The 16,934-nt window shown below is 37.5% G+C and overlaps 1 protein-coding gene across 6 annotated transcripts in view; it reads right to left on the minus strand.

Moving 5' to 3' along the window:
- The window catches only part of LOC149782638 (protein broad-minded-like), a 185,661-nt gene that overhangs the window by 13,352 nt on the left and 155,375 nt on the right, over positions 1 to 16,934 (minus strand). For all 6 annotated transcript variants that reach the window (XR_016414416.1, XM_089934131.1, XM_089934132.1 and 3 more), the window contains 2 exons: positions 12,614 to 12,768; positions 9,307 to 9,447 (listed from right to left, as the gene is read on the minus strand). Coding sequence is in view for 5 of the 6 variants with exons in the window: in XM_089934131.1 (XP_089790257.1) it covers positions 9,307 to 9,447; positions 12,614 to 12,768 (296 nt within the window). In the remaining variant the exon portion in view is untranslated. The remainder of the gene's footprint in view (positions 1 to 9,306; positions 9,448 to 12,613; positions 12,769 to 16,934) is intronic.

Consider the following 16,934-nt stretch of genomic DNA (forward strand, 5'->3'; position numbering starts at 1 on the left):
ATCATAAGTAATAAACACAGGTGTCAAGCAACACTGCTATATGCATGATTGGTAGATGGGTACTGTCTCATCATAAGTAATAAACACAGGTGTCATGCAACACTTCTATATGCATAACTTGTAGATGGGTACTGTCTCATCATAATAAACATAGGTGTCAAGCAATACTTCTATATGCAAGACCTGTAGATGGGTACTGTCCCATCATAAGTGATAAACATAACTTATGAGAAATATAGGTGTCATGCAACACTTCTATATGCATGACTGGTAGATGGGTACTGTCTCATCATAATAAACATAGGGTGTCATACAACACTTCTATATGCATGACCTGTAGATGGGTACCTCTCATCATAAGTAATAAACATAGGTGTCAAGGAATACTTCTATATGCATGACTTGTAGATGGGTACTTCTCATCATAAGTAATAAATACAGGTGTCAAGCAACACTTCTATATGCATGATGTGTAGATGGGTACTTCTCATCATAAGTAATAAACATAGGTGTCAAGCAATACTTCTATATGCATGACTTGTAGATGGGTACTTCTCATCATAAGTAATAAATACAGGTGTCAAGCAACACTTCTATATGTATGATGTGTAGATGGGTACTTCTCATCATAAGTAATAAATACAGGTGTCAAGCAACACTTCTATATGCATGATGTGTAGATGGGTACTGTCTCATCATAAGTAATAAACATAGGTGTCAAGCAATACTTCTATATGCATGATTTGTAGATGGGTACTTCTCATCATAAGTAATAAACACAGGTGTCAAGCAACACTTCTATATGCATGATGTGTAGATGGGTACTGTCTCATCATAAGTAATAAACACAGGTGTCAAGCAACACTTCTATATGCATGATGTGTAGATGGGTACTGTCTCATCATAAGTAATAAACACAGGTGTCAAGCAACACTTCTATATGCATGATGTGTAGATGGGTACTTCTCATCATAAGTAATAAATACAGGTGTCAAGCAACACTTCTATATGCATGATGTGTAGATGGGTACTTCTCATCATAAGTAATAAATACAGGTGTCAAGCAACACTTCTATATGTATGATGTGTAGATGGGTACTGTCTCATCATAAGTAATAAACACAGGTGTCAAGCAACACTTCTATATGCATGATGTGTAGATGGGTACTTCTCATCATAAGTAATAAATACAGGTGTCAAGCAACACTTCTATATGCATGATGTGTAGATGGGTACTTCTCATCATAAGGAATAAACATTGGTGTCATGCAACACTTCTATATGCATGACTTGTAGATGGGTACTTCTCATCATAAGTAATAAACATAGGTGTCAAGCAATACTTATATATCCATGACTTGTAGATGGGTACTTCTCATCATAAGTAATAAATACAGGTGTCAAGCAATACTTCTATATGCATGATGTGTAGATGGGTACTTCTCATCATAAGTAATAAATACAGGTGTCATGCAACACTTCTATATGCATGATGTGTAGATGGGTACTTCTCATCATAAGTAATAAACATAGGTGTCAAGCAATACTTATATATCCATGACTTGTAGATGGGTACTGTCTCATCATAAGTAATAAACATAGGTGTCAAGCAATACTTCTATATCCATGACTTGTAGATGGGTACTTCTTATCATAAGTAATAAACACAGGTGTCAAGCAACACTTCTATATGCATGATGTGTAGATGGGTACTTCTCATCATAAGGAATAAACATTGGTGTCATGCAACACTTCTATATGCATGACTGGTAGATGGGTACTTCTCATCATAAGTAATAAACATAGGTGTCAAGCAACACTTCTATATGCATGATGTGTAGATGGGTACTTCTCATCATAAGTAATAAATACAGGTGTCAAGCAACACTTCTATATGCATGATTTGTAGATGGGTACTTCTCATCATAAGTAATAAATACAGGTGTCAAGCAATACTTCTATATGCATGACTTGTAGATGGGTACTTCTCATCATAAGTAATAAATACAGGTGTCAAGCAATACTTCTATATGCATGACTTGTAGATGGGTACTTCTCATCATAAGTAATAAATACAGGTGTCAAGCAACACTTCTATATGCATGACTTGTAGATGGGTACTTCTCATCATAAGTAATAAATACAGGTGTCATGCAACACTTCTATATGCATGATGTGTAGATGGGTACTTCTCATCATAAGTAATAAATACAGGTGTCAAGCAACACTTCTATATGCATGACTTGTAGATGGGTACTTCTCATCATAAGTAATAAACATAGGTGTCAAGCAATACTTCTATATACATGACTTGTAGATGGGTACTTCTCATCATAAGTAATAAACATAGGTGTCAAGCAATACTTCTATATGCATGACTTGTAGATGGGTACTTCTCATCATAAGTAATAAATACAGGTGTCAAGCAACACTTCTATATGCATGACTTGTAGATGGGTACTTCTCATCATAAGTAATAAATACAGGTGTCATGCAACACTTCTATATGCATGATGTGTAGATGGGTACTTCTCATCATAAGTAATAAATACAGGTGTCAAGCAACACTTCTATATGCATGACTTGTAGATGGGTACTTCTCATCATAAGTAATAAACATAGGTGTCAAGCAATACTTCTATATACATGACTTGTAGATGGGTACTTCTCATCATAAGTAATAAACACATGTGTCAAGCAACACTTCTATATGCATGACTTGTTGATGGGTACTTCTCATCATAAGTAATAAACATAGGTGTCACGCAATACTTCTATATGCATGACTTGTTGATGGGTACTATCTCATCCTAATAAACACAGGTGTCAAGCAACACTTCTATATGCATGACTTGTAGATGGGTACTGTCTCATCATAAGTAATAAACATAGGTGTCATGCAACACTTCTATATGCAAGACTTGTAGATGGATACTGTCTCATCATAATAAACACAGGTGTCAAGCAACACTTTTATATGCATGACTTGTAGATAGGTACTTCTCATCATAAGTAATAAACATAGGTGTCAAGCAAAACTTCTATATTCATGACTTGTAGATGGGTACTGTCTCATCACAAGTCATAAACATAAGTGTCATGCCACCCTGTATATGCATGACTTGTTCATAAACATAGGTGTCACATCACTCTGCACATGCATGACTTGTACATGGCTACTGTCTCATAACAAGTCAAATATAGGTGTCAGTCCACTCTGCACATTCATGACTTGTAGATGGGTACTGTCTCATAAAAAGTCATAAATATTGGTATCATGACACTCTCTACATGCATGACTTGTAGATGGGTACTGTCTCATAACAAGTCATAAACACAGATGTGTCATACCACTGTACATGCATGATTTGTAGGTGGGTACTGTCTCATAACAAGTCATAGACATAGGCATCATGCCAATCTGTACATGCATGACTTGTAGATGGTGACTGTCTCATCACATGTCATAAACATAGGTGTCACGCCACTATGTACACGCATGACTTGTAGATGGCTAGTCTCATCATATGTCATAAACATAGGTATCACACCACACTGTACATGCATGACTTGTAGATGGCTACTGTCTCATAACAAGTCATAAACATAGGTGTCATGCCACTCTGTACATGCATGACTTATAGATGGGTACTGTCTCATCCCAAGTCATAGACATAGGTGTCACACCACTCTGTACAAGAATGACTTGTAGATGAGTATTGTCTCATAACAAGTCAAAGACATATGTATCATGCCACTCTGTATATGCCTGACTTGTAGATGGCTACTGTCTCATAACAAGTCATAAACATAGGTATCACACCACTCTGTACATGCATGACTTGTAGATGGGTACTGTCTCATCATAAGTCAAATATAGGTGTCAGTCCACTCTGCACGTGCATGACTTGTAGATGGGTACTGTCTCATAAAAAGTCATAAAAATAGGTATCATGACACTCTGTCTCATCATAAGTGTAAGACATAGGTGCTATGACACTCTGTACATGCATGACTTGTAGATGGGTACTGTCTCATAACAAGTCAAATAAAGGTGTCAGTCCACTCTGCACATGCATGACTTGTAGATGGGTACTGTCTCATAAAAAGTCATAAACATAGGTATCATGACACTGTCTCATCATAAGTCACAGACACAGGTGCCATGACACTCTGTACATGCATGACTTGTAGATGGCTAGTCTCATCATATGTCATAAACATAGGTATCACACCACACTGTACATGCATGACTTGTAGATGGGTACTGTCTCATAACAAGTCATAAACACAGGTGTCATTAACATTATTCATAAGCAAACTCTGTACAATTTAAAATAAATTCTAGTTCTGACAGAAATGTGTGAATGCCTCAGTTTAATGGCTTGGGTGGGAAGGGGTGGGTTCTTCAGCTTAATGGGTTGGGTGGATGGGGTGAATGCCTAAATTTAATGAGTCAGGTAGAAGAGATTAATTTCTCAGTTTAATGAACAAGGTTGCAGGGGTGAATGCCACAGTTTAATGACTCAGGTGGAAGGGGTGAATACCTCAGTTTAATGACTTGCATGGAAAGGGTGAATGCCTCAGTTTAATGGTTTGGGGTGAATGCCTCAGTTTAATGACTTGGATGGAAGGGGTGAATGCCTCAGTTTAATGGCTTGGATGGAAGGGGTGAATAACTCAGTTTAATGACTTGGATGGAAGGGGTGAATGCCTCAGTTTAATGACTTGGATGGAAAGGGTGAATGCCTCAGTTTAATGACTTGGATGGAAGGGGTGAATGCCTCAGTTTAATGGCTTGGATGGAAGGGGTGAATGCCTCTTTTTAATGGCTTGGATGGAAGGGGTGAATGCCTCAGTTTAATGACTTGGGTGAATGCCTCAGTTTAATGGCTTGGCTGGAAAAGATGGATGCCTCGGTTTAATGGCTTGGATGGAAGGGGTGAATGCCTCAGTTTAATGACGTGGATGGAAGGGGTGAATGCCTCAGTTTAATGGCTTGGATGGAAGGGGTGAATGCCTCAGTTTAATGACTTGGATGGAATGGGTGAATGCCTCAGTTTAATGACTTGGATGGAAGGGGTGAATGCCTCTTTTTAATGGCTTGGATGGAAGGGGTGAATGTCTCAGTTTAATGGCTTGGATGGAAGGGGTGAATGCCTCAGTTTAATGACCTGGATGGAAGAGGTGAATGGCTCAGTTTAATGGCTTGGATGGAAGGGGTGAATTCTTCAGTTTAATGACTCGGGTGAATGCCTCAGTTTAATGGCTTGGATGGAAGGGGTGAATGCTTCAGTTTAATGACTTGGGTGAATGCCTCAGTTTAATGGCTTGGATGGAAGGGGTGAATGCCTCTTTTTAATGGCTTGGCTGGAATGTGTAAATGTCTTGGTTTAATAACTTGTATGGAAGGGGTGAATGCCTCAGTTTAATGGCTTGGATGGAAGGGGTGAATGCCTCTTTTTAATGGCTTGGATGGAAGGGGTGAATGCCTCAGTTTAATGACTTGGGTGAATGCCTCAGTTTAATGGCTTGGCTGGAAAAGATGGATGCCTCGGTTTAATGGCTTGGATGGAAGGGGTGAATGCCTCAGTTTAATGACGTGGATGGAAGGGGTGAATGCCTCAGTTTAATGGCTTGGATGGAAGGGGTGAATGCTTCAGTTTAATGACTTGGGTGAATGCCTCAGTTTAATGGCTTGGATGGAAGGGGTGAATGCCTCTTTTTAATGGCTTGGCTGGAATGTGTAAATGTCTTGGTTTAATAACTTGTATGGAAGGGGTGAATGCCTCAGTTTAATGGCTTGGATGGAAGGGGTGAATGCCTCTTTTTAATGGCTTGGATGGAAGGGGTGAATGCCTCAGTTTAATGACTTGGGTGAATGCCTCAGTTTAATGGCTTGGCTGGAAAAGATGGATGCCTCGGTTTAATGGCTTGGATGGAAGGGGTGAATGCCTCAGTTTAATGACGTGGATGGAAGGGGTGAATGCCTCAGTTTAATGGCTTGGATGGAAGGGGTGAATGCTTCAGTTTAATGACTTGGGTGAATGCCTCAGTTTAATGGCTTGGATGGAAGGGGTGAATGCCTCTTTTTAATGGCTTGGCTGGAATGTGTAAATGTCTTGGTTTAATAACTTGTATGGAAGGGGTGAATGCCTCAGTTTAATGGCTTGGATGGAAGGGGTGAATGCCTCTTTTTAATGGCTTGGATGGAAGGGGTGAATGCCTCAGTTTAATGACTTGGGTGAATGCCTCAGTTTAATGGCTTGGATGGAAGGGGTGAATGCCTCTTTTTAATGGCTTGGCTGGAATGTGTAAATGTCTTGGTTTAATAACTTGTATGGAAGGGGTGAATGCCTCAGTTTAATGGCTTGGATGGAAGGGGTGAATGCCTCTTTTTAATGGCTTGGATGGAAGGGGTGAATGCCTCAGTTTAATGACTTGGGTGAATGCCTCAGTTTAATGGCTTGGATGGAAGGGGTGAATGCTTCAGTTTAATGACTTGGGTGAATGCCTCAGTTTAATGGCTTGGATGGAAAAGATGGATGCCTCAGTTTAATGGCTTGGATGGAAGGGGTGAATGCCTCTTTTTAATGGCTTGGCTGGAATGTGTAAATGTCTTGGTTTAATAACTTGTATGGAAGGGGTGAATGCCTCAGTTTAATGGTTTGGATGGAAGGGGTGAATGCCTCTTTTTAATGACTTGGATGGAAGGGGTGAACGCCTCAGTTTAGTGACTTGGATGGAAAGGGTGAATGCCTCAGTTTAATGGTTTGGATGGAAGGGGTGAATGTCTCAGTTTAATGACTTGGATGGAAGGGGTGAATGCCTCAGTTTAATGGCTTGGATGGAAGGGGTGAATGCCTCAGTTTAATGACTTGGATGGAAGGGGTGAATGCCTCAGTTTAATGACTTGGATGGAAGAGGTGAATGCCTCAGTTTAATGGCTTGGATGGAAGGGGTGAATGCCTCAGTTTAATGACTCAGGTCAATGCTTCAGTTTAATGGCTTGGCTGGAAAAGATGGATGCCTCAGTTTAATGGCTTGGATGGAAGGGGTGAATGCCTCTTTTTAATGGCTTGGATGGAAGGGGTGAATGTCTTGGTTTAATAACTTGTATGGAAGGGGTGAATGCCTCAGCTTAATGGCTTGGATGGAAGGGGTGAATGCCTCAGTTTACTGGCTTGGATGGCAGGGGTGAAAGCCTTGGTTTAATGGCTCAGGTGAATGCCTCAGTTTAATTGCTTGGATGGAAAAGGTGAATGCCTCAGTTTAATGACTTGGATGGAAGGGATGAATGCATCAGTTTATTGACTCAGATGGAAGGGGTGAATGCCTCAGTTTAATGGCTTGGATGGAAGGAGTGAATGCCTTGGTTTAATGGCTTAAGTGAATGCCTCAGTTTAATGGCTCAGGTGGAAGGGGTGGCAACTGAAAATTCCTGAGAGAGAGTTAGTTCATGGTGACTTTACAAAGCTTTGGATAGGAATGTAATATCCTGCCTGGCAGAGTGAAAATGACATGGTGAAAAGCACACATGGTAAGCAGATGAGAAACATTCTATCTAACAAGGGAGCCTAGGTGGTTAGCATGCTGAACTTGCTAGTCAAAGGTCATGGGTTTGAATCCGGCCTAGATCAGACTAGGTTAGCTGCTGTCATAGTGGTGTGTCTTTGGACAAGGCATTTTTCCTGCTTGGTGCATAGGCTATCTGTCCACATCCCCAAACCCTGAACTTTATCATTTGGGCTATCTGTGTACCTTCCCCAAATTAAGTACCTTTTTGTGTGAGTTTATCTGTCCACCTTCCCTAAACCCTGAAATATATTGATTTAATATATTTTAATGGGTTTTATTTTCATGATTATTCTAAAAATGACACTTTTGTTGGAACCTTTACTCTTGAATTAGGGGTAATGGGATCTCATGCTTTAAAAGACAGATTTCAGTCTTGGGCCCCACTGTTTCCACAGAAAAATTTGAAAAATGGATCCTACTATTTCCACAGAAAGATTTCAATATCCTTTCCACAGAAAGATTAGGGTAATGGGTCCAAGTGTTTCCAAAAAAACATTGTGGTAATAGGTCATATTGTTTCCACAGAAACATTGCAGCAATAGGTCATATTGTTTCCACAGAAAGATTGGGTTCGTGCATCCTAGTGTTTCCACATTGTTTCCACATAAATATTGGGATAATGGGCCCTAATGCTTTTACAGAAAAACTGGGGCAAGGGGTCTTATTGTTTCCCCAGAAAAATTGGGGTCATGTGTCCCATTTTCCACAGAAAGGTTGGGGTAGTGGATCCTATTGTTTCTACAGAAATATTGGGGTAATGGGTGCTACTGTTTCCACAGAAACATTGGGGTAATGGGTCCCATTGTTTTCACAGAAAGATTGGGGTCATGAGCTCCAATGTTTCCATATAATGACTTGGGTAATTGGTCCTACTGTTTCCACATAAAGTTTTGGTATTGTTTCCACAGAAAGATTGGGGTAATGGGTCCTATTGTTTCCACAGAAAGATTGGGGTCATTGGCCCCATTGTTTCCACAGACAGACTGGGGTAATGGGTCCTATTTCCACAGAAACACTGTGGTAACTGGTCCCACTTTTTCCACATAATAATTGGGGTCATTGGCCCCATTGTTTCCACAGATAGACTGGGGTAATGAGTCCTATTTCCACAGAAACACTGTGGTAACTGGTCCCAATTTTTCCGCATAATGATTGGGGTAAAAGGGTCCTACTGTTTCCACAGAAACAATTGGGTAATGGGTCCTATAGTTTGCAAAGAGAAATCAATGTTTGTCGAGTCTTTAGAATCGTGCTTTGTAACAACTAAAATAACTACAACAATGATACTAAGTTAAAAATAGTGAATTCATTAGAGCTTTCAACTTCACAGCATGTAACTGGAATGTAATGTGATATAAAATTCTACAAGTTAAGAGTATGCAGCTTCACCCTGACCTGTGCAGAGGTATATCCAGACAGTGTGTAATTGGTGTGTGATGATATATAATTCTACAGGAGAGGGGTAACTTCACCCTGACCTGTGCTGGGATATATCCAGACAGTGTGTAATTGGTGTGTGATGATAAATAATTCTACAAGAGAGGGTTAACTTCACCCTGACCTGTGCTGGGGTATATCTGGACAGTGTGTAATTGGTGTGTGATGATGTATAATTCTACAAGAGAGGGGTAACTTCACCCTGACCTGAGTTGGGGTATATCCAGACAGTGGGTAATTGGCATGTGATATATAATTCTACAAGGCAGGGGTATGTAACTCCACTCTAACCTGTGTTGGGGTGTATCCAGACATTCTAAAGGCAGAAGCCACTAGAGGGAGCTCTATCTGTAGGATAAGCTCGATGTTGTGTCCCGTGCTGGAGAACAGTGGTGGAATACCACTGGACATCAAGACTGTGGGAAGGTGTACCTGTAAAGACCAAAGAGAAAATAAGTAATTTGTATATATAATTTTCAATGATGAATGCAATTCTAGATTGAATTGAAACTCTTCAATGGGAAATATAAATGATAGCAAAAATGTTGATAAAAAGTAAAGAGCTGCTCATGTGTGTTAATTACAAATTACTGGTACATTAGTTAATTACAAATTACTGGGACATCAGTTAATTACAAATTACTGGTACATTAGTTAATTACAAATTACTGGTACATTAATTAATTACAAATTACTGGGACATCAGTTAATTACAAATTACTGGTACATTAGTTAATTACAAATTACTGGTACATTAGTTAATTACAAATTACAGGGCCATTAGTTAATTACAAATTACTGGGACATTAATTAATTACAAATTACTGGGACATCAGTTAATTACAAATTACTGGTACAAATTACAGGGGCATTAGTTAATTACAAATTACTGGTACATTAGTTAATTACAAATTACTGGTACATTAGTTAATTACAAATTACAGGGCCATTAGTTAATTACAAATTACTGGGACATTAGTTAATTACAAATTACTGGTACAAATTACAGGGACATTAGTTAATTACAAATTACTGGTACATTAGTTAATTACAAATTACTGGTACATTAGTTAATTACAAATTACAGGGACATTAGTTAATTACAAATTACTGGGACATTAGTTAATTACAAATTACTGGGACATTAGTTAGAAAAACATATTTTTTCACATTCTATGTATTTATGTCAGAAAGGTATTACAACTCTTGTTAATCAAGTAGCTGTAACACTGCCAGTGGAAAGATTAGCTAACACAAATTTTGGGATGTATTTATGTAAGGGATGGATGGACAACCATAATACTATATACCCCTGCTACATTCATAGTCAGGACATATAAAAAGACATATTATGGATCCCAGCAAAACAAACATTTGCAAAGCACTTAATTTTTTTTATTGGTCACAAAAAAGCCTTATTTTTTTGTCGTGATTGAAACATATCTATATGTACTACATTGTTTCATCCTAAGTCCATGGATACAAACACATCAAACAAGTTTACACTCAAAACAAAATAAAAATGATCAGAAGGAACATACATTTTTCACCTTCTGGTGAAACAAAAGTATACAAGAGTTATGTCTCAGAACTTGTTATTGTTTATTAACAACCACCTCCACTGGCAACCCCAGTTCCCCCCCCCCCTCCTCACGGCACTGTAAAGATCATTGCTCAAATATTTAATAAAAATATTATGCATCTTCCAGCTATTTACTCCATACAGGATGTTTAGTTTTAAAATATTAGAAATGCCACTGTACATGTGACCTTTAACTCCCCCAAAAATCTCAGCTGATGGAGCTATAAATGATACCACACTCTTACAACCAGTTACCATATAGATAAGATGACAAACATGTTTCATGAAGAAGAAGAATTGGTGAAAGATAATGGCCAAGCAGACAGATAAACAAACATCATGTATCATAATATCCAAATGTTAAAATGAGAACATAACTAGATATTTTATAGAAATACAGAAAGTTAGTTATCACAAAAAAAACCCAAAAACAGTATGGTATAGTGGCCTCTATAAAACCCCTCAGTATAATGGTGTCCCTCTTATAACATGGGTAAGGTTCTAGATCCCATTAAAAAAACCTCACTTATAATCTACCCATTTTATAATGTAAGGCCACAGATCCTATTAAAACCCCTTAGTATGATGCTACCCCTTTTATAATGTAAGGCCATAGATCCCATTGAAAACACCCTTAGTATTATGCTGTCCCTTTTATAATGTTAAGTAAGGCCAAAGATCCCATTAAAACCCCTTAGTATTATGCTGCCCCTTTTATAATGTAAGTAAGGCCAAAGATCCCATTAAAAAACCCTTAGTATTAAGTTACCCCTTTTATAATATAAGGCCATAGATCCCACTGAAAACCCCTTAGTATTATGCTGTCCCTTTTATAATGTAAGTAAGGCCATAGATCCCATTGAAAACCCCTTAGTATTATGCTGCCCCTTTTATAATGTAAGTAAGGCCAAAGATCTCATTAAAAAACCCTTAGTATGAAGTTACCCCTTTTATAATAGAAGGCCAAAGATCACATTGGAAACCCCTTAGTATTATGCTAAACCTTTTATATTTGAGAAAGGCAAAAGATCATATTAAAACCCCCTTAGTATGATGCTACCCCTTTTATAATGTGAGGCCATAAATCCCACTGAAAACCCCTTATTATTATGTTACCCCTTTTACAATGTGAGTAAGGCTGTAGATCTCATTAAAAAAAAACTTATTATTATGCTGCCCCTTTTATAATGTAAGGCCAGAAATCCCATTAAAAAACCCTTTGTATGATCCTACACTTTTTATAATGTAAGACCAAAGATCCCATTAACACCCCTTAGTATGATGCTACTCCTTTTATAATAAGGCCACAGATCCCATTGAAAACCCCTTATTATTATGCTGCCCCTTTAACAATATTGGTATGGCATTAGATCCCATTAAATTTATCAACATTTGTTTCATCAGTGCCACTTATTTCACTTTCTTTTCTTTGTAGACTCATGAAAACCAATTATAATGAGAATTCAAATTATAAAATATTCTATTTTTGTGTTGCACATTAGAACCAATTACAATGTGATTTCAATTTATAAAATATTAACTTTATTAAAACCAATTATATTGTGATTTCACATTAAAAATACTCAATTTTTATACTTTAGTTCTAGGTTCATTGGAGCAATTTATAATGAGATTTCATAAGGCTCCCACACTTATAACACAGGGTCACACTTATGTTATGTTGCAAAAACTGTAAGGTGGCCTATCCTACAAGACCACCAAATAAAGTATTAAATACACTTAACTCAGTCTATTCTACTGGTTAACTACAGTATTACATAGACTGTAAACTGGCCTATTCTACAGCCCTAACTACAGTATTAAATACATTTTATGTTGGCCGACTCTAGAGGCCAAACAACATTGTTAAATACACTCAAAACGGACCAATTTACAAGTTTCATTCCTTCCCATGTTTAAAATTTTCAATAAGCATTCCTTTTCTGTCACCATGGCGAATAATACATATATATGAAATTCATGCACTCATGATACAGAGACTGATCAATATCTTACAGAAGCATGAAGTCTTGGCATCCAAAGGTAACCAGAGGCTCCCAGTGTGGAAAATTCATGTAGAAATTCCCAAGATTTCTCATTATTACCACTAAAGATGATAAATATTGTTGAGGCAAACCAGTCAAATCCTGGGTAACTGCCCTGTAAGTAGACTGGAACATTGCTAAGGAAAATACACAGACTCAATAAAAAATCTTGTCCAGTCAGATTGTTTAACTTGAAGAACATTCTGAAATGAGTAAAATGGACAGCCATCAATATGTAAATTAATTATTTGCAAAATCTGTGTCTACTAAGCTAAGAAATTAGCTTTACTATTCTTTTATAATGCTGCATAAGATGGAGTCCTAATGTTTTAACTCCAGTATGTCCACAGTGTTACTGGTAATGTTTTAACTCCAGTATGTCCACAGTGTTATTGGTAATGTTTTAACTCCAGTATGTCCACAGTGTTATTGGTAATTTTTTAACTTCAGTATGTCCACAGTGTTATTGGTAATGTTTTAACTCCAGTATGTCCACATTGTTATTGGTAATGTTTTAACTCCAGTATGTCCACATTGTTATTGGTAATGTTTTAACTCCAGTATGTCCACAGTGTTACTGGTAATGTTTAACTCCAGTATGTCCACAGTGTTACTGGTAATGTTTTAACTCCAGTATGTCCACAGTGTTATTTGTAATGTTTAACTCCAGTATGTCCACAGTGTTACTGGTAATGTTTTAACTCCAGTATGTCCACAGTGTTACTGGTAATGTTTTAACTCCAGTATGTCCACAGTGTTATTGGTAATGTTTAACTCCAGTATGTCCACAGTGTTACTGGTAATGTTTTAACTCCAGTATGTCCACAGTGTTACTGGTAATGTTTAACTCCAGTATGTCCACTGTGTTACTGGTAATGTTTTAACTCCAGTATCTCCACAGTGTTATTGGTAATGTTTTAACTCCAGTATCTCCACAGTGTTACTGGTAATGTTTTAACTCCAGTATGTCCACAGTGTTATTGGTAATGTTTAACTCCAGTATGTCCACAGTGTTATTGGTAATGTTTTAACTCCAGTATGTCCACAGTGTTATTGGTAATGTTTAACTCCAGTATGTCCACAGTGTTACTGGTAATGTTTTAACTCCAGTATGTCCACAGTGTTATTGGTAATGTTTTAACTCCAGTATGTCCACAGTGTTACTGGTAATGTTTTAACTCCAGTATGTCCACAGTGTTATTGGTAATGTTTTAACTCCAGTATGTCCACAGTGTTACTGGTAATGTTTTAACTCCAGTATGTCCACAGTGTTACTGGTAATGTCTTAACTCCAGTATGTCCACAGTGTTACTGGTAATGTTTTAACTCCAGTATGTCCACAGTGTTATTGGTAATGTTTTAACTCCAGTATGTCCACAGTGTTATTGGTAATGTTTTAACTCCAGTATGTCCACAGTGTTATTGGTAATGTTTTAACTCCAGTATGTCCACAGTGTTATTGGTAATGTTTTAACTCCAGTATGTCCACAGTGTTACTGGTAATGTTTAACTCCAGTATGTCCACAGTGTTACTGGTAATGTTTTAACTCCAGTATGTCCACAGTGTTACTGGTAATGTTTTAACTCCAGTATGTCCACAGTGTTACTGGTAATGTTTTAACTCCAGTATGTCCACAGTGTTATTGGTAATGTTTTAACTCCAGTATGTCCACATTGTTATTGGTAATGTTTTAACTCCAGTATGTCCACAGTGTTATTGGTAATGTTTTAACTCCAGTATGTCCACAGTGTTATTGGTAATGTTTTAACTCCAGTATGTCCACAGTGTTATTGGTAATGTTTTAACTCCAGTATGTCCACAGTGTTATTGGTAATGTTTTAACTCCAGTATGTCCACAGTGTTACTGGTAATGTTTTAACTCCAGTATGTCCACAGTGTTATTGGTAATGTTTTAACTCCAGTATGTCCACAGTGTTACTGGTAATGTTTTAACTCCAGTATGTCCACAGTGTTATTGGTAATGTTTTAACTTCAGTATGTCCACAGTGTTATTGGTAATGTTTTAACTCCAGTATGTCCACATTGTTATTGGTAATGTTTTAACTCCAGTATGTCCACAGTGTTACTGGTAATGTTTAACTCCAGTATGTCCACAGTGTTACTGGTAATGTTTTAACTCCAGTATGTCCACAGTGTTATTTGTAATGTTTAACTCCAGTATGTCCACAGTGTTACTGGTAATGTTTTAACTCCAGTATGTCCACAGTGTTACTGGTAATGTTTTAACTCCAGTATGTCCACAGTGTTATTGGTAATGTTTAACTCCAGTATGTCCACAGTGTTACTGGTAATGTTTTAACTCCAGTATGTCCACAGTGTTATTGGTAATGTTTTAACTCCAGTATGTCCACAGTGTTACTGGTAATGTTTTAACTCCAGTATGTCCACAGTGTTATTGGTAATGTTTTAACTCCAGTATGTCCACAGTGTTACTGGTAATGTTTTAACTCCAGTATGTCCACAGTGTTATTGGTAATGTTTTAACTTCAGTATGTCCACAGTGTTATTGGTAATGTTTTAACTCCAGTATGTCCACATTGTTATTGGTAATGTTTTAACTCCAGTATGTCCACAGTGTTACTGGTAATGTTTAACTCCAGTATGTCCACAGTGTTACTGGTAATGTTTTAACTCCAGTATGTCCACAGTGTTATTGGTAATGTTTTAACTCCAGTATGTCCACATTGTTATTGGTAATGTTTTAACTCCAGTATGTCCACATTGTTATTGGTAATGTTTTAACTCCAGTATGTCCACATTGTTATTGGTAATGTTTTAACTCCAGTATGTCCACAGTGTTATTGGTAATGTTTTAACTCCAGTATGTCCACAGTGTTACTGGTAATGTTTAACTCCAGTATGTCCACAGTGTTACTGGTAATGTTTTAACTCCAGTATGTCCACAGTGTTATTGGTAATGTTTAACTCCAGTATGTCCACAGTGTTACTGGTAATGTTTTAACTCCAGTATGTCCACAGTGTTATTGGTAATGTTTTAACTCCAGTATGTCCACATTGTTATTGGTAATGTTTTAACTCCAGTATGTCCACATTGTTATTGGTAATGTTTTAACTCCAGTATGTCCACAGTGTTACTGGTAATGTTTTAACTCCAGTATGTCCACAGTGTTATTGGTAATGTTTAACTCCAGTATGTCCACAGTGTTACTGGTAATGTTTTAACTCCAGTATGTCCACAGTGTTACTGGTAATGTTTTAACTCCAGTATGTCCACAGTGTTACTGGTAATGTTTTAACTCCAGTATGTCCACAGTGTTACTGGTAATGTTTTAACTCCAGTATGTCCACAGTGTTATTGGTAATGTTTAACTCCAGTATGTCCACAGTGTTATTGGTAATGTTTAACTCCAGTATGTCCACAGTGTTATTGGTAATGTTTTAACTCCAGTATGTCCACAGTGTTACTGGTAATGTTTTAACTCCAGTATGTCCACATTGTTATTGGTAATGTTTTAACTCCAGTATGTCCACAGTGTTACTGGTAATGTTTAACTCCAGTATGTCCACAGTGTTACTGGTAATGTTTTAACTCCAGTATGTCCACAGTGTTATTGGTATAAAATGTGTGTGAGTGAAGGGAGATTTATCAGTAGGTATAAACCATTCCAAAACAATGGAAATTTTAAGATAATATTAGATAATATTATACTTTGATTAAATTTTGATTAAATTCTAACAAATGTGTGTGTGTGTGTGATAGGGATTTTTAATGTAGCTTTAACAATTTTTCAGTCATATCGCTATGATGTCTGCCATGTGGGCAGTTTATAGTGGTGTCTAGCACTGGTGCATCATGTCACAGACATGTAGCATGATGTTCCACCCAGCCACATTATCCTGACACCAGGCCAACCTGTCCTAACACTAACCTCTTAATGCTGAGCACCTAGCAAGGCAGCTGCTAGTACCATTTTATAAGTCTTTGTTATGACTGTCAGGGTTCAAACCTGCAACCACCTGCATCCGAGGCGGATGCTCTAACCACTAGGCCACTGGAGCAATGAAATTCTAATAAATAATGTAAATTCTGCATATTTACAACATACAGTTTTGCAATAGCTAATTTTCAGTATGGTATGTTTTTGCCTCAGTGTTGCTGGACAACAAATGTAATCTAGATCTGAATAGATACCAATGCTATCACAGGAATAGATACCAATACTATCACAGAAATAGATACCAATGCTATCACAGGAATAGATACCAATGCTATCACAGGAATAGATACCAATGCTATCACAGGAATAGA

The sequence above is a fragment of the Sinohyriopsis cumingii genome, chromosome 15 (assembly GCF_028554795.1).
Source record: "Sinohyriopsis cumingii isolate HCF-2022 chromosome 15, ASM2855479v2, whole genome shotgun sequence".
In the NCBI taxonomy this organism is placed as follows: domain Eukaryota; kingdom Metazoa; phylum Mollusca; class Bivalvia; order Unionida; family Unionidae; genus Sinohyriopsis; species Sinohyriopsis cumingii.